We start from the raw sequence: 25,383 nt of genomic DNA, 5'->3' as shown, positions 1-25,383 counted from the left end.
AGTGTCAGAAACAGAGAAAACAAAATAGAACAAAGCTTTCTCTTAAGAAAACAACCAAACAAGAAAATACGTCAACATGCAAATACACTGTATCACAGCAAGAGATCAGAATGACACAAACATAAATTTTTCATGGGATTCCATGTGCATTCCAAATCCATGCCAGATTCTAAATTAAAGGATAACAACAGGGAAATAGAAAGAGAGGACTGAGAGCTTCTGGCCTTGCACTTGAAAATGGAGCACTGAAGAATTACCCCTATCCCTAGGTGGCCAAATCCAGTTATAATGTGGACAGATTTCATTTTCTGAAGCTGTGCAATACTACTGCAGGTAACAGAGTGATCATGTTATCTCTGTTTCCAAAGTACAGCTGTAAGGGCAGTGTAATCTTGCCTTGCACGTGAACTTTAGTTAACAGCAGTGATAGAGAATGATTAAATCCAGATCCTATCTCCTGTGTTAAAAAGAATCAGAGCTTATTTTTGTTACTAAATTGCACTATCATCGCTTGAGATTCACGCGGGACACAGATCAGAGCCAGGAAAGGCCATTGAATCCTTTCTGATTTGTGCTCAATATTTTAGATCTATTGAAAGGTACATCGACCACCTACTTGGAGTAACTAAATTTGAACACTGGGCAAAGAATATGATTCTGTTCTCTTCAATCCTAATTTAGAAGGAATACAATTCCCAGAACACACAAAGTAAGCACGTTTCAGATATGCACCTTTTAGTGCAGCACTGAAATTCCCTATTATGTGTTACCAGTTTTATATTCTCTACTTTATTTTTAAAAGTAGATAAGGGAGCAAAGAGATGGAAGATACATTTTTATATGCCTTATATTTTTATATACTACATGTTTGTAATAAGAAGGGCAACACCTTTACTACAACAGAGATTAATGATTTAGCTCAAACAATGTGCTGTTACGTTTTTACAGAGAGAAACTGTTCTGGTGAATTATATCACTGATTTCCTAATTATTTCTTTTTGTATCTACTTAGAATACTTCATATTAAAAATTATTTATAAGCCTTTCTTTTCCAAAGTTCAGCTAGTTAATTTGTCTTCTACTAACTATGCAGGCTTTATAAAAATATATTGAAAATGCTTGTTTATATATTTAATACACAAAACTAAAAGCAAAAAAGGGGAGAAGCTGGAAAATCGTAACAATTTGCATTTTAGCAACAAAAACGGCTGAGAAACAAACAAAATTCTAACTAGTCTTCATACTGGGAAAACAATGTAGATTTTACTGTCAGAGGTGTGCTAATTTCTCTAAAAGGTAAGTGCTCAATTGTATGACTCATTTCATAGAATCACAGAACAGCTGGGGTTGGAAAGGACTTTACAGTTCAACTGGTTCCAACTCCCCCGGTCATGGGCAGGACCACCTTCCACTAGACCAGGTTGCTCTAAGCCCAATCCAACTTCATGCTGAACACTTCAGGGATGGGGAGTCCACAACCTCTCTGGTCAACCTGTGCCAGTGCCTCACCACCCTCACAGGGAAGAACTTCTTAACACTTCATTAGAATCTACCCTCCTTCAGTTTAAGGCCATTCCCTTTTGTCCTGTCACTACATGTCCTTGTGAAAAGTCCCTCTCCAGCCTTCTCATAAAGCCCCTTCAGGTACTGGAAAGTGCTCTAAGGTCTCACTGAAGCCTTTAACCAATTAATTGTTCTTTTCTGCTTTTGCAGTACATTTACCCGCTAGAAGAATACGAAAGTTTCTTTTCCAAGCCTATTTATTCTCCTTAGATATCTTAAATGTTTTTTGGGTTTTTTTCCCCAGTAATTAAGTTGTGCACTATTATGCTCTGTTTCTCTTCCTTGAAATGTTAGCGGCAGCACCTCAACAACTCTATTTTTCTAAGGTAGATAACAACTACCTGTCCTTCACCTGACATTTTGATTGTTTTCACAGTCCTTCCTTCAACCCAGTTGTAGAAAAGAGATGATGGAAATGGATTAAGACTCCACATTCAAGATGTAATACACCTTTTTCCTCTGCCAGTTGATTTTTCATGAAACTGCTCTTACTCTTAAATCCCATTCATTCAATCATGCCTTGACACATTCATTTACTTCAAAAAAATCCTCACACTTCTTGTCAAAACAGTTTTCAGAGGCATAACAGAGTTCCGTATATATCAATGGCATTAATTGAGGAAATCTTTAAAAATAAATATTTCATGCAGTGTAATTCTAGCCAGAAGTGAAGTTCATACCACTGTTAAAACAAATCCTCACAGCAAATGTTTTATTACTTACTGGGTGTGCATGGGAAAATCTATTCAGGCATAATTAAGAGCATGTTTAAATTACAGTTAACTCCCTGTAAATTGATGCAATTATTGGCTCAGATTCATTAATCCCTCAACACAGAGAAGCCTTTTGGAAAGCAGAGTGAGTCCTGTACACAGTGGGCTTGCACCGTGACTGTCCTGTCTGATGGTATTTCATAGGTCACAAGTCCAAACCCCCTGACTACCAGAGAACTGGCAGGTTTCTCCTGAACACAAGGGTTTCTCTTTTCAGACAAGGGTATAAAGAAGGAACCTCGAGGACTTCCTTATATTTATTTATCTACTGTTCTCTTTCGGCCAACTTATGTTCCCTGCCTGGATGAAAATCTTCTCTAAGTATTTCAGCATAACGAAAAGGAATTTCCCCCCAGTGCCTCTGGAGCAGATTTACACAAGAAGATGGCTTCATGTACACATCAAACTCAATCTTCAAGGTAAAGGGGAAAAACTTGAGGATCCAGTGTGCTATGACTAGAGACAGATGCCTCCTTCAGAAAGCAAGGGTCAGATCATAAGCAGAGTATCACTGTACACTATTGTTTGGGGAAAGGGACCTGCTTTTTGTCACTCACGTTGCCTCACACAGAATGGTCTGAAATCCCTGACTGTGGTTTGTAGGGGTTACCCCAGTATTCATCATATTATTTTGCAATCCAAGTAATTATATATTTTCTAGTAACTGGGCTTTTGAATAAGCAGACTTCTTAACACGATACTCTCTAGAATATTTTTCCAAAACCCTGTTCAGGAATAAGTTTCAATGGACAACCTGACATACATACCTGCTGCATAACATCAATATTGACATTTCACACTGCTGAGCTTCCTGACTCATTTCCAGATAACACAGATGTTCTCTAAGAGCCAAACTGATAGCACCTTATTATTAATTATGGATAAGAAGGCGTATGTGGGAGGTTATCCCATTAATGTCTCTTCTCATTATTAAAGCAGACTAAAGGTTGTCAACTTTGATTGTTTCACCATCATCACCAAACCACATCAATTCTGTTCAATTTCAATCACTGTGATGACTTGTCAGTCAGCTGTCACACTCCAGCCTGGTGTCACACAATCTGTGTGTGCAACCCAGACAACACGTGTGGGTGTATGGGACAGACCCTTCCATTCCCTTTCTTGGTCAGTACAAAGCATCACTGGTGTGGACCTGCACATGCATCTTAGTTGACTGATTTCTGCTCCGTGACAGCTGAAGATTATTCCTGCCAGACTATTTTTCAGTGTGTTCTTGCAGAAAATGAGATCTTCAGTGATCTGGTGTTCAGCAATACCTAGGCAGATAGGGCAAGAAGAAGCTTCTCTTTGGTACTCTCTTTTTTTCAAGATTTCAGACTTCCTCTGCAGAGCCAGGAATTGGACTTGATGATCCTTGTGGGCCCCTTCCAACACAGGATATCTATGATTAACTAAATACATATATTTGATATACAAACAGCACTGAAGATATCCACCCATATGCTGAGAGAAAGAGCTTCAACGGCTGAAAGAAAATTTTGTTTACACTAACAGTAGGCTACGGCACACATTTTGTTACTACAAGACAGAACATGTGAGATTTTTGTAAAAAGTAGAAATAAATGACAACTTTTATAATTGCTCTTTTCTGATGCAACCTGCTAAGGAGGAAAAAAACTGCTGCTCTGCACGTATTACTTATTTCACACAAGATAACTGTCTTTAAAGAATGTTATTAAGGTTGGCAAATCAAGCACTCCAAATTTAGGATTTAACTAGCTTGTAGTTAAATTTAGGATTTAACTAGCTTGTGCTTTTCAGCACAAGAACAATGAGTCATCAATAGTTACCTTGTACCACACCACATCTGGCTCTTGACCGGCTGTTTTGTAATCCTCAATATCAGGACAGGAGATTGTCTTTCTCTTAGTGACTTCTGATTTTTCCAGATATCTGATCTTGCTGTTGTAGCAAAGCCCAGATTCATTCTCAGCTACCGTCAAGGACATGGACACCTTCATGCAATATGTTGAGTTTCTGCAGGAACAGAAAGATGTTTTCATTTATCCTACCTTCTTTCTACTGTGTTTGTTTCAACACGGTAAATTTCTTTGTTAAGCTCTCATCTTCACAAACACTTGAATGACAGATTCAAATAGTGACTATCATGCTGTATCTTTCCAACACAGAGGAATTACAGAAAATGTAAAGGCTCATTTCTGATTTACTATGAAGACTATGCAGAACCTTGCAGAAATTTTGTTGACAAGTGATCCAACCCAGCACAGCAGCTCTTTCAAGCTTGCAAGTCTGTGAACACAGGAACCTGTTGGCATCTCAAATATCAGCCAGGACACACTGTCCCATTTCCTCTGTGTGTCCCACACAGTCCTCCTCACCCTCGTTCTCTCCCACCATCAGGAGATTTCACCCTAGTACTCAGTGCTGTATGTTTGAGAAGAAGGGTTATGAGCCGGGTGTTAAAGCACATCATGTAGGAAGGATTTCTCCCTCAGAAGGAACTGATGTACAAAATCCTACAGCATATGATATTGTGGTGGGTCGACCTGGACCAGCTGCCAGCCACCCCTCCAGCTGCTCCCTCACTCACCCTCAACAGGATGGGGAGGAGAAAATAAAATGAAAAAGCTCACAGGTCAAGATAAAGACAAGGAGATCATTCACAAATTACTGTCATAGGCAAAACAGACTTCACTAGAAAAAAATATTTTAATTAATTGTGAATTATAATATGTTGGTAGTAAGAAAGCTAAAAAGATAAAACACGTTTCCCTCATATCTTTTTTTTTCCTCCTCTACCCTCCCTCCCTCACTGATTGGTGCAGGAGGTGGGGATGGGGAGTGGTTTGTCCCTCCCTGTCACCTCTTCCTTCTCACATTTCCCTGCTCCAGCATGGATGCAGCTCCTGTCCAGAAAATCAGCTCTCCAGAATCCCTCTCAGGCCACAGGGACTCAGTGCCTGCTGGGGCCCAGGGCACCAAAGAACCCTGACAGCTAAATCCAGGAAGCAGATTACTACGCCCAGTTTTTCTTAATATCAGGGCAGAATAAACACAACCAACTCAGCTGCCATGCTGCACAATCAGGAAAACAGGATTAAACTAAATTCCTTCAGCCTTGCAGCTTTAACAGAGCTATCAGACACACAATAAACCTCCCAAACCGGTGTTTGCCATGGTGTTACTGGCACTCTGCACAGGATGGCTGCAGGCCAGGCTGCCAGCTCTGCTCCTCACTCTGTGCCACAGCAGGCTCAGAGAACAACCCATAGTATAATGGGGCTCTTCCTCCCGTCATGCATCATCTTGTCATTTTAACTGATTGCACCACAACCAAAAAAGCCAGGAGTAAACCAGTCGTGCTGGGTGGTTACTCCCATCGAAGGGAGCTGTGGAGAGCTCTGGCGGGAGGTATCTTGGCTTTGCCACTGCCTCTTCCATCACAGCTCTGCTGCAAACTGATTTAGCTGAGACAAGAGGGTGCCCTGTGCACCTGGGAAGTGATCCATCAGTCTCACCCTGACACTAACGACGCTGGCTGCTCACTCCCTCCAACTAGACCCAGGACAATGCTTTTAATTAAAAAAAAAATCCAACATGCTCCATGACAAATCTTTTCTTATGCAGCGTTTCTACATTTCACTCTGTCAAGTGAGCCTGTAGTTGGGAAGAAAATAAAAAGGTCTACAGGGACACTTCATCACAGCTCGAAGCTTCATGCTAAACAAGCGCTGACAAAACACTGTAAATGGGTTCTTGTCAAAGGTGTGCCATGAGCAGGTTTTGGCAGACAGAGGCATTTGCAAGGCAAATCAGCAGGCAATCTCAGAAACCTCCCATTTTCAGCATCATTAGTCCTACATATTCAGCAGAACCACAGAGTTTGTCCATCCTAGTCCCTTCTCCTCAAAGTGCCACCTGTACATTTATGTAATAAAATTTGTGGATATTTTCTCCATTCCCTCACCTCTGAGTGGAAAGGCTCACTTTGCATGCTGCCATGATGTCTTTCAGCTGAGAGGTTATAATAAAGTCTCATCCTCACAAACTGCACAAAATATATTATTTTACCTGAAAGAAAAATTTTCTGGACTGAAAAAAATCCATCATTTGGGGTGGGCTTTTCAGAAATATTTATATGGTTTAGGGAGCATAAGTCAACTTTCTCCTAAACTGGCTTTTGAAAAGAGTTACCTTTCTAGTAGGAAGAAAACAATACATATTTGAGAGTTTCAATGCTTCCCGCACTGAAAATCCACAGAATGTGATACAACCACTCAGTATAATCAATAGTAATTAATCAGTAATGATTATTTAACCTTCCTGAATGACTATAAGTACTACTGAGTGCAAGTAAGGTCACATGTGCTCAGTGATAATGATCCAGGCTAATCAAGAATAATGACTTTGAACAGTTGTCCATTACTTGGTGCTATTTAATAGTGCTGTATTTTCTCCTAACAATCTTGCATTATTTAGATTGTATTTTGGAAAACGCTGGAGGCTACTTCTATTTAAAATGCTTCCTGGAACCAGGACCCAAAAATGTAGTATTCTTTTCATTATTTACAATTAGAACTGAGTAGAATTGAGGAAACTAAGTGCCTGGTGAGTACTATCACTTTTGTTCACACTCCATGACCGAGACAATAAATCTATTCAGGCTCATGATGAAGAAAGCCCTCACTAAGCCAACAGCAATAGACTTGAAAGCTTTATGAATGCTTCTTCACCAGCCACTCAGGTTAGTGCTACTGCTGGTAATTCAGAAAGGGCAACTTTCCAGTGACTGAAACAGCAGCAGCCTTCCTTTAATCTCATCAGCTTGGGATAACAGTTATATTGCAGTTATGTGCAAAAGGAAACAGTAGTTTGATCAGTCTGTTTTTCTCAGTTTTTGAGGCAGAAGTCTGGGAGCTGAAGTCTGTTGAAATTGTGAGCCATTCCACCCCGTGCTGGGCAAGCTGTTCCTCGGCTGTAAGGATTTCATTGCTCAGTCCTCTGAGAAGGTGATGCATCTGTGCTGACTTTTTCTTGTTGTCTTCCCTTCCTTGTGGGGTCTGGAGCATAAAGGGGCTCTCTAGAAGGTGACAGCTGGAGGGAGAACTCAGGAAGGGGGATCACAAAGAGGATCAGTACAGAAGCCCATAGAGCTGCTGTGGTGAGATGCATTCAGTTCTTTCTTTCCAATTGTTTTCAGGACCTCTGTGAACACAAGGGCTCTCCTTCATGAGTTGCATTTAAGTTGTTTATGGTTAAGGGTCTTTTTTTTTTTTGATAAAGGTGTGGAGATTAACTAGTGTGAATCCTATGGTTTTTGTTTTTCTTCTTTTAAAAGCTAAACAGATGGCCTATGAATTATAAAAAGGAGGATCCACTTTTGTTTTCAGTACATGGTCATGGAGCTTGGTGAGGGAGGTCAGTGCTCCCAGCAGTCTCTGGCTGACAGGGAAGGTTCTGAGTCACAGAATATTCTGAGCTGGAAGGGACCCACAAGTCCACTTCTTAAGTGAATGGCCCATAAAGGGATCAAACCCATGACCCTGGCAATATTAGCACCATGTTCTAACCAATTGAGGCAATCTCAGGGCCATTACGTGTTACATATATAATATATATATTATATATATATATACAGTTGTATGTTCATATTTAATGAGGAAAGCTGGACACAAAAGAACAGTAGATAACAAAATCAAGGCTAGTAACCTGGGTTCTGCTGTCAGAATCAGTGGCCAAAAGGAATAAAAAGGAAGTATCTCCCATGTGGATGAGGAAGATGAGGGAGGGCTTCCAGTGATGATCTTAGTATTGCAAGGCCAGACAAGAAGAGTTGTTTCTCAGTAGAGAATATATGAACCCAAATTAACCTGTCAGGCTGCAGAACCTTTTGCACATACATGCAAAGGAAATAACCTATGAGTCTGAAAGTGCATTTTTTGATAATCTGTCTTGTTTGAAAGGTTGCCAAACCATTCACTTTCCACAGGAGTTGATTTCCAATGGATTCCATTTCTACAGGAGGTAGCAGTGGTCATATGGGGAACAGGAAGAGGGAAGAAAAGAAAGAATCACTCCATAGTACAAAGAAAAAAAATTGTCTTATATTTTCACACTGAAACTAAGATCTGTAATTCTCTTTTTCAAGGGACTAGTTACACACTGGGCCTACTCTCTTGACTGGAAATAGGATGGGTTTCGCTCTGCCAGAGTTCACAAAGCAGATTCCTTTGTTTTGGTGGCAAGGCATCTGTAATCCCCAGGCCACTTGGAACTGGCACTGAACCACAAACTGAAGCCAGCTCCAAATCCAACAGAAAACCACAGGGAAAACCAAGGGAGTTTAACAGGTCTCAAAACAAAAGCAAGCAAAACTGTGAGTTTGGCTTGGAAGTAAGGGCAAGAGGGAAAAAGGGACGATGTAAAGAAATGGATAAGAAGGACATTTGAAATTGGAGTGTCAATCCCTAAATTATTTTTCATCTTGTTTTGGATTCAAGACAATTCATCAGCCCTAAGGCTGAACTAAAATCAGAGGAAATATTCACAGCTTTGGAAAAAACTTTTTTTGGCATTTGTGTTTCTGTTAAGTGAGGGTGTTTGTTAAAAGAGTCAAGCAAAACAATTTTGACTCTAGTATACACAGAATCTCCCCCCACCCCCATTTATTCATTTTCTTATAAAGAGGAAGGAGGCAGAAAAGGGGTTGGATATTTTATATCTTCTAGATTGAAAAACCCCACCCAAATTTGAATTGCACATTTATACGAAGGGATTCACAATGGGATTTTCTCCCTTGCAGGTTAATTTTTCATTGCATTTGGTTTTTTATTACATTCTAATACTTTGAGGGTAGATCCAAAAGCTGGAAAGTGTATTTATCAAAGCAGTGCTCAGGAAACAGCACAGCTCAGGCTTAGATCTCTCTCCATGTACCTTAACACTCTGGCTGTTTTAATGACATTTTTATTGGCTCACTAACTGAAGGACTGTATAAACCAGCACATACATTTCTCTTTGCTCATTTTGAGTTAGAACAGTAACAGCAATAACTACACCACCAACTGTCTTTGTCCATCTGAAGGTTCACAGCATTAATGCATGACCAGATCCACTACTGGCTGCTCTATAAATGTGCTGTGTTATCAGCTTTCAGACTTAATTGAGCATTTGATTGTTTTCCTCTCTCTTCATGAGAGTTTTATAAATTTATTCCTGTCCAAATTTTACACTTCACATAATGGTTACCAAGGTCATGGTTTGGTGATCGCCTTAAAGAAAAACGAGTTATTTGTTACCATTGTATTTTTTAGATCACAAAAATGTAACATCTTAAAAACAAATGGATTATTACTTACTCTTCCAAGGTTTCCTTCAAATGCTAACTTATTTCTCAGTGACTACCACTGCTACATGTTTGAGGTTATTGTCTGGAAAAGATCAATTTCCTGAACATGGAGTGACTGTTGGAGGTTACAAATCACAGACCCTTCAAAGTTTTTGGATTTTTAATTCTTATCAGTTTGTCAAGTGAAAGAGCAACATCTGAGTAGAACAATTTAACAGATGGCTGGCACTGCTGTAGTTGCTCCCTCAATCACAGGCCATGAGGTGCAGTGATTCTGCAGCTCGTGTGTGTGGTACCTGGCCTTGGTACAGCTCCAAACACTCCTGTCCTGTTTTTTCCTTGCTCGTTGCTGTTATAACAGTAATTCTAACACTAGCTCCTGTGCCTGCTAAGGAGAAATCCTAATCCCACGTTACCTTTATTTAGTGTTTGATTCAAGATCCTCCTAGTAAATGAAAATAACATCATGGAAGTATGATCTCAGAAGTGCTACAACAGAACGATGTTACAAATCCAACGTTATAGTATCTCTACTTCCTTTGATCCTCCAACAGAGACCTGGGTTGTGAATCCAGACAGAGCTACCATTCAAGGCTGCATTCCCTTCAAGTAGAAAAAGTATTTGTGCAGAGCTAATCCATCACTCATGAAGAATTTTTATTCTTTCTGCACTTCTTTTCTCCTAAGATTCAATCTCTACACAAGACTCACTAAAAACAAGACAATTTAAGCTTGACTAAAACACACTAGATGTCCCAGAGGCCCATGTTTTACAGTGAAGAAAGGCTTTCCCATTACTCTTCAAAAGAAAGACCTGAGCAAAGTCACTGAAAGGTAATTTTAAAAGGCTCACATTAATGACAACTTGAAAAACAGATATCCAGGGATGTCTCCTCAAGTCAAACATCAACAGTATAGTTCTCACCAGAGGCACTTAAAAGCAAGACCTCTAATCCTCACTGTGAGTTTAGCTCTTTTTAGAGAATCTTCACGCTTCCTAGATACTGGGATGGAGAAGAAAAGATGTTTGGATATGGCAGTTGGGTAGAGCTGCTCACGGTTGAGTCTCTCCCACCAAAGCTTAGATCTAAGTTTAAGTTGGATTTCAGCTCACATCCTTATTAAGAGTGAAATGTGACACAAAAATGTCAGGGTGTTCCTACTACAGCCAGTGATACAGTCTGTAAGAGCAAGGCCGTGATCTGAAAATTCGGGGCTAATCTGTAGTATCATGCTTTTTAAGTCTCTCTGAGAATGGTAAGTGACAGCCAGCCTGATTTGTACATGGTTATGGGTCAGGAGGAGCTATTTCTTTTCTGGTTGCCTTCACAAATGCATCCACTTGTCCTGATGACCTCTGCATCGTGACAGAAGCAATTCAAAAGCAAATCACTAGTCAGTCATTCCAGCAGGAGCTACTCAGGCAAAAAGAGAAAATCTCCTAACATTTAAGTTGAATCACACAGGCCAATGGTGTCCCTTGTTTTTGGGTTGGATTTTTTTTAAGTCTTCATTAATGTTAGTTATTAAATGTTAGAAATGCATATGTGAAAATATAATGCAGAACACAATTGAAATGCAGAAGCTAAAAGAACACCATGCTATCTCAGCATATCACAATCCATGTGGTGTCTCTCAGCTTCAGCACATCCTGTTCCAGTAGAAGAAATCCTGTAATTGGCTGGGTTTGCTCTCAGGGAAAATTTCTTCCTTGCCCTTAAGAATTACAACGCAGCGAGTTACTCTAAAGTTTGCTACTGCAAATGACTAAGCCCTTTTCATTTATTTCCTAACACTTCTGTATTAGAACTCTGGATATTACTGTTAAATTACACTGTCTTACTGAAAAGCCCCATTACAAATGACATAAATCTGAGGCACAGGAACAACTGCTCCCAGGACAGTACTAAGAAATCCCCTTCCAATAATTTTGCATTTGCAATACTCTGTTTCTGAGAGCACTGAACACGTTCTCTTCTATGTCTTCCAAACCACACAGAGTGTGAATTCCTGTATTTAGTCCTCTATGCTTTTTTTTCATTGGACACCTAGCACACAAAACCAAAGTTGCATTCAGGACACCCATCGGACTTGTCTGCATTGCTAAATCTCACTGATTTCATTGCCTTGGGGAATAAAACCTGTGGAGCACATCCTGCGTCCTGCATCTAAGTCCAATTTTGTAGATGCAATGTTGAAAGTCCTGCTCTGTTTGTATGTGGGCAATTGAGCATGTAAACCAGTGGATCAGTTATTGTCTCATATGGTGTACACAGAATGCTATCATGAAGAACCATGAAGTTGTCCTCAAGTCAATCTAAAATCAAAACTGTTTGAGTCCTGCAGCTGAGTCCTCCTGGCTGTGTCTTCCCTTAAGTGGTCAGAAAAGAAGAAATTATCTTCCAGGATCACTCACCAAATATTAGCTTAACTCCCTATGGTTCTGTCACCTTGTACTTTGGGAATGATGGATTTCCTCAGGAAACCTTCCAAGTGTCTGTCTGCTCACAGGACACAGAAAACATTGTCTACTGACATGTTATAGTCACAGCTGGCTCAATGTGGTTTCCAACAGGAGGAGCACATTCTCCCCCACTGATATGTGGAGAACACAAGGGAAATGTAAACTCCTTGATGTGTTGGAGAGGAGGTGGCTGAGGAGGGCTGAACAATATCTTGGCAGCAGGTCTCCTGCATGCAGAGTGGACTGCATGAGGAAGCAGCTCCTCCACTTTGCATCCTTTCTCTCCCCTAGGCAAGGCTGGAAGCCCACCAGGGAAGGCCCTTCTTTCACAAGCAACCAGTGACAGTGAACTGAAACGCCACTGAGGCACTGCAGCACAGGGAGCTTTCGCTATGATAATCTGTACAGGCTGCAATGTCAGTCATTTTAAAGGTATCTAAAGCTGGGATTTCACTATTAGGAAAACTGAAGGATACACAATATTCTCATCCTTGTATATGCTGCCGCAACAAGGAAGTCACTGGACGCCCTCCAACCACGAAGCAACACGGGCATTTCTGCTTGAAGCCCTGACTGTTCTTGCAGCTTCTCATCAACAGTAAACATTGGCTTTCAGAAAGACAGGGGACGAATAATATCTCTTTTAAAGTTTTAGAGGAGGAGGGTGAGTGAGCAGAAATATACATATCACCAGGGAAAAGAAACAAATCTTTGTTTTTCTGCAAAGAATAGATAGAACTGATTTCTCTCAATAAAGACAGTGTCATCAAAATGATTTGCAGGAGCACCATCAGTCTATACACAATTTTAGATACAAAAGTAGAAGCATTCTGATTCTACTTTCCCCTGCATTTTGATAATGCCAAAAACATTATATCTCAGTGATAAAAACTCAAAAAATTTTATTTTACCATGAATCATACTGACTATAATGTATCTGCTCTAGCACTGAATTGAAGTATTGAATACCATATCTCACAGGGATTTTGTTTATACAGAATCAGTCAATTTTATTGTGGCAAATGTCACACACTTTTAATGTGTGACATTTAATGTTAGTGTCATACAGAGCCTGGGAAGCTTGTGCTGAATGCAGTTGCTCCAAATGTGAGATGTAACTGCTTCTATAGACATGCCTGGGACCACTGGAACTACAACACTGCAACTGAAAGGAATTTGAGATACAAAATCACCTTTGTCATGAGCAGGTTAGCACTGAATAAAGCCAAAGCAACTGAAAATGAAACAGTCTGTATTGCCACCAACAAAATTAACAACTGTATTAAAACACATATTGCAAAAACCATGAGAGATGGCTGCAGAGAAAGCAACCTTACCCCTGCAGATTTTTACATCGTGATTTAGTTCAACATTCTTGTTTGGCCTTTCTTTGGGTCCAAAACCAGACATTCAGCACTCAGAAAATGGTGCAGCTTTTCCTGGGATGATGGGTGCATTCTGCAGTCCAGATTGTAGGCACTTGAAACAAGCCCCTCAGCTCCCCCTAACACCCTCTGAAGTGAGAGCACAGAGGTTGTGCCACAGATGAAGTTTTACTGCCAGCCCTCCAGGCTGCCTAAATCTGATTTGGAGTTGCTGGTCATGTGCTCCACAGACATTCAGAAGCCAGAAGGCTTAAAATCTACTATTGGTCTATTTTATTACAGCTCAGAAAGTAATATCTCAGTATTTCACCAGTGGCTCAGCAAAGGCTCAATTCTTCTGTGCATGTCCATACCAATGCTGCTCTCCATTAAGAACTGTGCAGACAGGGACACAGTAAAGGAAAAAGGATACACAGATTTCCTAACTTGATTTGTCGGCAGTTCTCTGGCATCAAATGCTGGTATTAAAGATCTGCAAACTTATTCCCTCATAGACATTCAAGGCCCTCACTCCCTTTTTATTCTGCATCCTGTACAAAAATCAAGGCTTAGCTCCATCAGCCAGTCTGGCAACCACAAACCTCCACCCCCTGCTTTTCTGCACCCACTGAAGGCCCAGACTTTCTACCCTCCTGATTCACATTATGGGAATTGAGTTATTTTATTTCACCAACAGTTAATTAACACCAAATGTGCACTAATATTTTTACTCTTACTGGTTTTATTCTTTAAATGCTCACTAGAGTTTCTCTTGGAGCTAGGACTAGTTAGAAGAAAGGTTTCCAGGAGCAGTCCCTTGATGAGGGCAAATTTGGGCTAAACTTGCTGAGATTTCTTCCCCATCTTCTCTTCTCTTCTTTTACCAGGTTAAGATTTAAGTTGTCCCAGCTTTTGTTTCCTCTTAAAAAACAGGCTTTTAACACAGAAAAACAGATGTATTTGTTCAGAGAGAAAAAGTAGCACATGATCTGGTAAATGACTGTCCTACATACTCAGAACTTTAGGGCCACCCTATGCATTTAGATCTGGTTGAGTTTCCATGTTTGGTTTTGGAATGCTCATCTCTGAATGCTTAATGAAAAAGCTGTGAGCCAGAGTGCTGATGGGAACATCCCAGAACATCAAACCTCCGTAAAAGAAATGTTGACAGCTTTATCTGAAAGTAGCATTGCTGGGTGCTGGAAGATTAATGGTATATCTAGGGCCTGTACTGCAAAGAGACCTCCAGAACACAGCATTTCCCTATTGGGCAGTAAAGTCATGATACCAATGATGCAATGAAAAACAGATTTATCCAAATCTCTGATTTTACACAGAAAAGGCACCCAAGAACAAAGCAGATTCATAGAATTCACATGGATTAGCTAACACAGCTCAACTCTCCACTTCCTTAAAAGTCCTTGCAGAATTAGGACCCTTTAATATGTTACATCCATGCTTAATACTGGAGAAAAATACCACACTTTCGTTTGCATTTGAGTGTCAGCTCAATGCTAAAATGTATTGTGAGAAGGGAGAAGTAGGTTTTAATGCAACAATAACTTCCTCCTATTATACACACACCCCCACATCTGTCTAAGCAACAATGTCTAACTGGTTAATAAAGGAGAGGAAACATTTGAATTATGATATCAGACCTTTTCAGCCTGGAGAAGCAACCTCTTATTATGGTTGGTCTAATACTCCTTAATTTTATTCAGTATTACAGGTTCTTTTACAAAACAGACATTATGATTATTGAGATGACAATTCTGTATAAGAAAGAATTAACTGACACATTTAATTTTTACCCATCTCCAAATCACTGTCATATCAGCCTATCCTTCACCTGCTCATACCCACCCTTTTCAAGCAACTTCTGAAAAATTCCTTCCAATTGCTTCACTGATACTCATGCCTTGATCCTACAAGCACACATGAGCAAGCAGATGATGCAGCTTCTTGAAAAATGGGTTTGGGGTTTCTTATAGAATTGTGAAGACATTCAACAAATAAGAAATTCAGTGAAAAGTGCAGTTGATATTTTCCCCATACAGTTTTTTTATGTGTCATGTTGTGTTGACTGGGAAAAAAGTAACAAGTTGGGGGAGAGTGAATTAGCAAAGCTCTCACTATTGCCTGTGATATCCTTTATGTACTTACTGAAAAGCCTTGGTGTTCAATTCCCTTTTATCAGAAAAGATCTTCACAGCTCGAAACTGTCCTTTCTTTCAAGCCATAAACTGCTTCTGGGACAAGGATCCCTTGTCTCCCCTTGGTCTTAGCACCACATCCAAGAATCTCACTTTGCACACTTTTGCAAAGACAAGTACAAATAACAGACAAAACAGTTCTAAGGCAAGAGACTTGAAGTAGTGGAACTCAGCACAGCCTGGCCACTGGGACATGCAAATGTGGGACTTGACCCTTTGGATAGCACAGGAAATTGCACCAGGGTTTCAGCCATCCTTAGAGAGCGGTTAGAAAGACATCAATTCAGAATTGAATTGATCCTGATTTTCTCCTAGAGAACCTAAATGAAAACTTCTTTCTTGAGAAACACTGCAGAAGTTTTAAATTTATCTTGAATCAAAAGCATTTTTCTCCCCAGTTTTTTTCTTTCAGCTACCAAACCAAAAGATTCAACTATGCATGCAACCCTAAACTCAGTGTTGCACACTGATGGACACATTTCCAGTGCATCGAGTTCTCTCTCTGTTCACTCAGTCTACAAAAGACAGCATTTGTAACAGAAACTGTTAATGCTTCTAGAAAATAAAATCATATTCTAAAATTACTGCTCTCATTTGTGACCTCTTAATTCTCATAAAGCAGGTGATCCTGGTTAATGACTAAAACGCAAACATCTGCTTATCCCCCTCCAAAAAATGGATTAATAAGGCTGAAATTACACAGTCAATGATGTGGATAGTCTCCCACAAAAGTGTGATCATCATTTCAGAACATAACATCTAGCTCAATTTTAATGATATTAAAATCAATTACTATTGCTGTTTCCTCTGCTATTTTAAGCCACCCAGAGTTTCATAAACAGTAACAGCAAGGATATGTTACCCCATTTTTGAAAGAAAAAATAATTCAGTAAAGGAAGAAATATAGTCTTTTATCTGTAACCACCACACATAATATTCTGCACTCTGACATAAATATGAAAAAGGAAAAAATATCTGTAATTATATAAGAAAGTTCTAGTCAAAGCAGGAAAACTGCATAACTGACAAGGAAGATCTTGTTGCTGTATAATGCCTTCCAAGAAGCATGTCATATAGTTTTTAGCTGACAATGAGGAGAAGCCATGAATTATTCAAGAACTTGCCCATTTGTTACCAAAACTACTTTGTCATGTAAATGAGCAGAGTTTTGAAATTTCCTGGAAAAAAGTACGTCCCAGAATTTGATCCAAGATCAATTCTTCATTGTTCACAAAGGATTTGCATTAAAAATATTCAGAGTATTAAACTAGTAACTTGATTATCACAACAGTGACTTCTTATGAAAAAAGGACAGCTCCCTCGAGACATGTAAATCACCATCTCACCGTAACATTTCAAAATCAAGGAGTTCACAGCACACCCAACCTGTGACAGAGCAGCTAATAAAAGAATAACTCCAAAGGCTGCCACACAGACTGAATGGTAAGTTTGGCAGATGCATCTGATATTTAAACTGGACGTTGGTGCCCAGTAGAACCACCAGGCCCCACGGCACAATCTTTGATTTCAGTAGCGTTCCTCGGGATCAAAATGATCTGAGGCAGCTGAGACAGCAAGTCAGCAGAGATGGAGAGAGAGCAAATTCTGGGTTCTGAACAGTGCTGTTATTTTGCTGCAATATTTGATATTAAATTCATCAAACATGTTTAATTTCAGTATGGAACAGCAGAGAAGGATGATGCAAACTTCGTTCTCTGAAACTAAACAGTTTAAAACCAAATCATATAAAGTATCTGCAAACTCCATTTAATTCAGAACTGGATCATTTAAGGAATATTTATTCATTCATTCTTAAAGAATTCTACTTTTTTTATCTTCTTGTTTTAGGCATAGAGCTGACATCAACATCCACATGATGGAAATCACGAGCTCCAGCACATGTTTAATTTAAGGCTCATCCAACAGTTCCAAAATACTTCTGAGACGTGCATTTTGGTGCCTTACCAAACGAGGTCTGCTCAAATTTATGACAAATCATAACTGTATATTAAAATACACATTTCTTCAAAACCAGACAGAACTGTAACTCCCCATGGCCTAACCCCATCAGAATAATTCAAACTGTAACTCTCGAATAACTTAGAGGATTTGAAAGAGAACATTACTTAACCACAATACTTCATGATTTAAGAAGTATCAAGTTCTGAAGATTTATGGCAAATTGAGAATTTCCAAATGTTGGACCTAAAAAAAAGAAGTAATTAAGTGAAAGCACATTAATTACACCTATTGGACAAGGTAACTGTAATTACTAGGGAAACTAATTTTGAGACAAAGCATTATGTGACATATATAATTATGAGAATAAAAATGATTATGTATTAGCTGGATGAATATCTCGATCCTGATAGCTAAAATTAAACATATTTTTAACCAAGACAATCCATACATTCTTACTTAGACTGTAACACAATACCCACCTTAGAACACATGTGTAGAAACCACTGTCTTGCAACTCAACCGAGTGAAACCATATGGAATCTTCATCCTTGCTCATCCTAACTTCGGAAAATATAATGGGTTCTTCTAAATCTCCTTTGTTTTTGTACCACATAAGCCTAAGACCTGTGCTTTGGGCCATGCTATAATTAGTTCTGATATAGCTGTAGAAAAGGGCACATTTCACTCGGACTGGTTCACCTGCCAAAGCCATGTATGTCTTGAGATCCACTGACCAGTCAATGCAACCATCAACTGAAAGCAAAACAATAATAAAGAAATATTAGACACAGATATATTTTTCAGTGTAGTTCAAGGACGCTTGTGAAATACAGTGCAATACACTAAAAGAAAAGAACCTTTGTTTTATGGTAATACAAAAAATGTAAAACAACTATTGGCAATTAGGGTTTCATACACCTTTTTTCATTACATGTAACTGTGAATTTGCAGGCAATAAATAGAACACATTGAGCCACTGAACACTTCTTTAGAATATCATTACTTTCATCCCCAAAGCACTAATTTTTTATTAAATAAACTAAATGTTTCACCTTAACTATTTGCCTCTGTAAACCAGTTTTGAAATCTTTATTTTGTTGTTGGAGGAAAATGTACATTGGCATCTGATGCCAATCATATCCCTTAAAACTTTTCCATCCACCTCTGCTAGTTACGTTATGCAAAAAAACCCCAAATAACAGATGTGACATTTATCATTTTCTTTTCGAGGCAGTTCCACAGAACTTTTTTTCTTTTTACAGCCTACTCACACTGTAGAGATGTGTATTACACACAACAGGATACAATTACTACTTGCTGCCTGTACAATCAAGATTAATACAGGACTTGTACAAACAAGAAAAGAGAGCTTTTGATGTTCTGTTCAGCAAAAATTTTTGAAACAGTTTTCTTGATATTTCACTTGTAAAATTAATATATGTCAGCCAGTTAAATAAAAGATTACTTCTCCCTACAATTTTTTCTCCCTTTATTATTATCTTAGTTACAATACAATCCTAGAACACGAATACGTGTAACTCCCCCCTCAATTATCAGAGACCTTCTAGTTCAATCTTTCTCATTGTTGGAAAAATTGTAAGTTTGAAAGTCAACCAAGAACATAACCAAGGACAAAGAATTCAAAGGCAGATCATCAATAGGCAAACACATTACCTAAAATTAATAGACTTGATTAAATATGTAGTTTTCAGAATTTATTGATCATATTCAGCTACAAGTAAGTGGAGCATCTTTACCCTTCATGCAGCTACCTCAAATTCAACCAAGTAATGCTCAATTTGCCTCTTCTGCATTTACAACATTAATTCTCAAACTATAAATGTTGGATATCCTTATACACTCTTGATTTCATATACATCTTCAATAGCATGCACTCTTCAAGTGATTTTTTAATTTACTTCCTAAACAAATGCACCAAACCAAAATTTCTACACATGGTGAAATATGAGGTCTGGTCCTTTTTTTAGCAGTTTTTACAGCCTTTAAATTATGTCTGACATCTTTTCAGGCTTCTCTTCCATCATTCAAAAGTACCTGTGATAAATGGAGGGTTTTAATTTTCCCATTGCCATAAATCAGCTTTAACTGTACTGTGATCACATGAGCCATGCACCTGAACCATATTTTAAACCTGTTGACACTGATCACTTTCATACTTTTCTGATACATAACTTCCATGTAACATCTTATTACAAAACAAACATTACTTGTAAAAAAACCCCAAGCTAGCATAAGCTCAGGAGGGAAGGGAAACCCAATACTCAAACCTATGTTATGTACCTATGGTCACGAGGGTATTGGCAGGCAAAGGGAGGTCTTAGAACACCTTTACCCACAGGGTGTTCCCTGCTCCTGCCCCCACCCTGCTGGCAGGGACAAACACAGCAGCTGGTTGTGCCAGCTGACTTCTCATCAAGAAAAGTCCCCAAACCAAATCCTTCACCTGAAGTTATGTACACACAGTTTTGGTTAACTTCAATTTTCATTTTCATTTTGATGAAAACATCCCGTTGATTTAAACTAAAATTCATTGCTTCTTGCTTTTAACAGCTGCTGTTAATGACATCAACTGAAGGGCCATCAGCAATTTACTGACTTTTGTTTTCCTCACTGCTGCAGCATCACTGCTTCCTCTGTGTTCACCCTCTCACACTTAGTGCCACACACAACAGGACAAGTTTGGATAATAATTAATTGAAAATCCTGCACAGAAGTATTTGCTCTCAGTGCATCCCCTCCAGGTTTATAACATCCTTCACTGTGACCAAAGCTGCACGTTGTAACTTGAACACGTCCTTGTCAGGACCCCAGGAAACACCACACTGGCCTCTCTCTCAATCACTGTTACACAGACATGGGCAACCAGCAGCAGAGCTAGTTCTCCCAGTCCTACAACCCCATCCAATCCACTTTTATGTTAAAGCCCAGTTCTGACACCATGAATTATTTTATAGAGTGGACTGAAGTCTTTTACATCGAGCAGGTATCATTGTACTCCATACAGAGCTTCCTCACAAAACTCTGTGCTTTTTATAAGCCCTGCTCTTTAGGCTGGTGTGATTTACAATTAAAGAGCAGTGCAGAGCTCACAGTCACTTTCTCTCAGTGAGGGATGTGAAAGGCAATGCTGAGCTCTCCAGATGGCTCATCCCTTGTTCTCCACGACACACAGATATTCTCAAAGGCACCCTTCCTCCTGCACTTTAGCAAAGACACAAAAGTCTCAGCTGAAATGAATAGGGGTGCCCAGAACTGGAATTCAGATCCAGACTAATTAATCCTGTCAATCTTGTGTCAATCGAATCCTGTCACATCACCTAATGCTTTCAAACCTGTGCTGGTTCAGCAAAGTTAAACCACAGCAAAGAATAACTGACATTCAGACACATATGGAAAGCTTGAGGGTCAAGCAGAATGGTGCCGGTTTTTCATTTATTTCACAGAGCAGAGTCACAATTAGGAGGAGTTATGGAGTCAGGTACTGACCCAATATGGAAATCCAGCTTTGGAAGCTGAAAATGCCTCTGATTCCAGTAAAATTTCTCCCACATCCACATCAAACAACTTGTCGAAGCACAGCTCAAATTAATGCTAATCATCCTTCAGTGTCATTCAATCTGTCTCATCTTCCACTTTGATTTGAAAACTTCTTCTCCCTTCTAGTGTGCACTTCTCTACTGTTTTATTTTCAAAATTTGACTTGTTGAAGTGGAATAGATGAAAGGCATTTGAAAGATTATTTACAAGCAGGTCACTAGAGTGGCTAAAATCCATCTCTAGTTGCCCCCAGAGGAGAACAAGACAGTGGTGCTGGTGCTCTGTTGGCCACTGACAGCGCTCTAGTCAGCACTGGGCACAGTGACCTGAGCCCAGCACAGCACCTGCATCTCGAAGAAGAAATTAAAGAAAAGGAAATTTACACAGGAGACCCTTTTCCCATTAACAGCGTCCAAATGGAAGAACTTCAGCAGCCCACAGCAAGGCTGACCCCAACACAGGGAGCCGCATGGAGGGAAAGGTGCAGGCAGGCTGTGCCTGCCCATTGCCCCTGCCTGCCCCCGCTGCTCCCCTGCAAGAGCTCCCTCCCTGCAGCATGTCAGGAGGTGGTAATTACAGAGGAGAGCACACAGGGAACGGAGCAACCATTCATTACAGGGCTGGTGACATCTGCGGAGGGGAGAAGTCTCACAGACCACCTTGACTAAATCTTAATTATCAAAGAAAGACTAATCAAACAGGAGATGACTTTTTTCCTCTCACTCTTTTTTTTCTTGTTAAATACACAGTCAAGAATGTTTCCTCTTATGAAGCTGTAGAGGCTAAAATCTAGGTCAGGCTCCCTGCACTCACATGGAAGCTGGAATTTTTCCTCTTGCCGTGCTGTCAGTCACTGGAGCGTGAGCATTGTTAGATTCTTTTGGAGTATTCTCCAAGCTGTCATTACAAATGACTGGAGCTGCTTAGGTGGAGTCCAGCACTTCATTATCCAGAACAAAGTTTGCTGTCATTTTTTTGGGGCTGGTTCTCAATATGTAATATAATCAGGGTGGTAAGAAGAGAAAAATAATGGCATTAGAGAGAGGAACTTACTACCTAATAAATATATATACGCTATTTCTCTGCTACCCTATAATCACTTGGTAAATGCCTGACTGAAAGCCAACTCAAATTAAATCCTGTATATTCTGGATGTACTTTAGAAACCTTCAGTAATTTTTTGAAATATTTTTTATTTTAAATTTGGAGCACTGAGAGAATATGGAAAAAAACTGTCCCGTTTTTAGCCCAGGTTCCTGAGGAAAAGTGGTTTGTCCATCAGTCAGTGTCCCCACTCCCTCAGCGTAACTTCTGCCCCAAGTGACTAATTCCACCCTACTGTGTAGAACACGAAAGTGTTCAGGTACACGAGAGCCCTGCACAGGTGCAGGAGAGAGTCCCAGTGTGTCCCCCGGGGCGGGGAAACACAGCAGCAGTGAATCATGGCAGAGCCCCACTGAGCCCATGCCAGTTATCTATCCAGGCTAATGCAACCTGAGGAGAGAGTGAATTGAAAATGAAGGTTTCAAAATTATTAAGTAAATAAGAGTTTAAGTTGGCAGACAATAACTTACTGTACTTTTATGTCAACAATCAACCCAAAGCGTGTACTGCATCTTCTTCCTCAATATTTCCTGATAATTTCCCATTACTCTTATTTTAAATAAATCTCACTGTCTAGGGAGTCTAGATGCATTTTAACATGAACCATATAATTTATGAGCAATTACAGAGGAGCATGTACATAGTCTCTGAGTAATTTGTCTTTCTGATTGCTGTCATATAAATAATTTTTTGCATAGCGAATCTGCCTGTTATAATTTTTGTAGGGATCTGTCACCTACAGCAATTTATATCACGGCATTGTTAAACATGTTTGCCTACCTTGTTACCTGAAAATCTCATTTTAAATTGAAATCATCTACAAATAAATAATTAAAAAACCCCAGCTAATGTATTAAATTTATTGCTCCACAAAGCAAGCAATGCTTGTGACTGCAGGTACATAGTCAGAAATAAAATTACCATTCCTCTAATATAAGAGTTATATTTTTATGTACATATTAGCTGTAGAACAGCAGAGTCCAGGAACTGATATCCACCATGCTCGGGCTTTGCAGACATGTAGGAATGATAGATGCTCTCCATTAAGGATGTCCAAAGAGGGATGCAAATTTTTTAGAATCTTAAAGGAGAGAAATCAGTTACAGGCAATGAATTTTTGGCAACTTGGTATTTTCAGATCTTGATTCTGGAGAAGAGGGAGCACATCCTGCATTTGAGCAAACACAGTAAAACCTTTAACAGCTTTGGCCGGACGTGATCTTCACAAGGGTCAGGGTATTGGATCGGCCTTGCCATGCATAATTGGTTTCACATCTCTGGCTTTCTGGCTACACTATGCTAATGCTGCTGTGGTGCTTGCAGACCCCTGCCAGCATCTCGTCACAGCCTGGCACTGCCACGTGAGACCTGACAGTCAGCAGAGCCCAGCATGTGGTGCCCTGCTCCTCACACCGTGAGCCATGTCAGGGAGCTGAACCGCCTAAAAACTGACAGACACCACCCCCTCCCTTTGGAGTAATCTTTAAATACTCCGATGTTCAGAGACACATTTGCTGGTCAGAGAACACATTTCAAATAAAACAGTCCATTGACCACTTTGCTCACTCTTCAAAATAATGGATGTCACCTCCGAAGCAGGGTAAGCTCTTTGCGTGTGGAGCTCCCTCAGCTTGGCTGACCTACCAAACTGGATGATCAAAGGACACTCTGACAGCTATTAATAAAAATCCACTCTAACTAAAGATATCTGATCTGATATCTCCAACATAGAGAGCAAGTTACCCAGTTTTACAGGGGAGAAGGAGTCGTCCATACTGGCAGTACTTCAGGAAGGTGTGGAGAGTGCCCTTCTCCAGCAGCAGAGGAGCGACTGCAAATAGCAGGCAGGAAAGGAGGGGGAAGTTCAGCTAAAGTGTCTGTAATGTTTCTTTTCTGTGAGTTACAGTTTTACCCTTCTTTGAGTCAAGTGGACCTTTGTTTTTGACTCTGACTATGCTCAAATTTTAAACTGCATTTTAGAAAAAAATACAAATAGTTGTCCCCTGAGAAATACAGAAAATCAAAAATGTATCTGTTGGAGATAAGACCAATTAGAAAACCACTAATCTTGAGGAAAAAACCAAGTTTATCATGATCCAAGATGGGTGAATTTTGCCATGCTTCTCCTACTACCCTGTTAACAACTCCAACTAGTTAATTTCTATCACAGTAACGTCTTGTTTCAGCAATAAACCAAGATTATTTTGCTATAGAAACACAACAGCTAAGAGGACAATCACCTACAGACTTTGTAGTTTCTATACTCTGATCTCTACTTTCTGATTTTTTTCTAGCAAGAAGTAGACCATTCAAATTTACTGGGAAAAAGTTTGGGACTTTCAGGACATGCAAAAGTGCAAATATTTCAAAATTCCTAAAGCAAGTACTGATGAGTGCAAAAACCCTACTTTACTAGATTTAGCAACATGCAAATATTTATCCAAATCTGGGTCATAAATAAGGAAAAATGCATTTAGTTATCCATACACATTATCTGATATTTTTCCAAATTTTGATCAAAGCTTCAAATTTCTATAAGATGGACCAAAAGGTTTTTAAGTCTTGTGCTTGCTTCATTTTTTTGACCAGCTTTTCTTATGATATGCAGCTGAACAACCCAACTCAAATGTCAAATATTCCAGTCGAACACTCATCATTTCCTTTGAGGTCAAACACACTGTAAATATATATCGCCAGAGGTTCAAATAACCACGGATTGCTCTGCTCTGAATTACATATGCATATGGTGCCAGGAGCATTTCAGTCTTATATTGAAAATGCAAAAGAAAATATACTAGTAGATCACCAGAATTCTCTAGGGAGAGAAAAAAACCTGAACAAAGTCTCAGCTTCCAGGAGCGATGGCATATTAATGAGGTCAAGACTTAGAAATCATACTTGAAGAACAAAAATGCTGCAGCAGTGTCAGTGGAAGTGACTGGACAGGGGCATTTCATCCTGTAGCACTTGTCAGAGCCAGCTTTTCAGGTGGCACCTTATCACAGGGGCTTTTGGGAATGCTTGCTGATGGAGAGAAGAGCAAATCACAGCT

General features: G+C 39.6%; 1 protein-coding gene across 11 annotated transcripts in view; it reads right to left on the bottom strand.

Moving 5' to 3' along the window:
- Positions 1-25,383, bottom strand: part of IL1RAPL2 (interleukin 1 receptor accessory protein like 2) — a 419,062-nt gene that overhangs the window by 160,748 nt on the left and 232,931 nt on the right. For 10 of the 11 annotated variants that reach the window (XM_064669936.1, XM_064669938.1, XM_064669939.1 and 7 more), the window contains 2 exons: positions 18,149-18,422; positions 4,148-4,334 (listed from right to left, as the gene is read on the bottom strand). In XM_064669936.1, coding sequence (XP_064526006.1) covers positions 4,148-4,334; positions 18,149-18,422 — 461 coding nt within the window. The remainder of the gene's footprint in view (positions 1-4,147; positions 4,335-18,148; positions 18,423-25,383) is intronic. The other variant, XM_064669945.1, reaches the window with a different exon arrangement.

Source organism: Pseudopipra pipra, chromosome 13, assembly GCF_036250125.1.
Source record: "Pseudopipra pipra isolate bDixPip1 chromosome 13, bDixPip1.hap1, whole genome shotgun sequence".
NCBI classification, from domain to species: Eukaryota; Metazoa; Chordata; class Aves; order Passeriformes; family Pipridae; genus Pseudopipra; species Pseudopipra pipra.
This window is presented reverse-complemented; position numbering and strand designations above follow the sequence as displayed.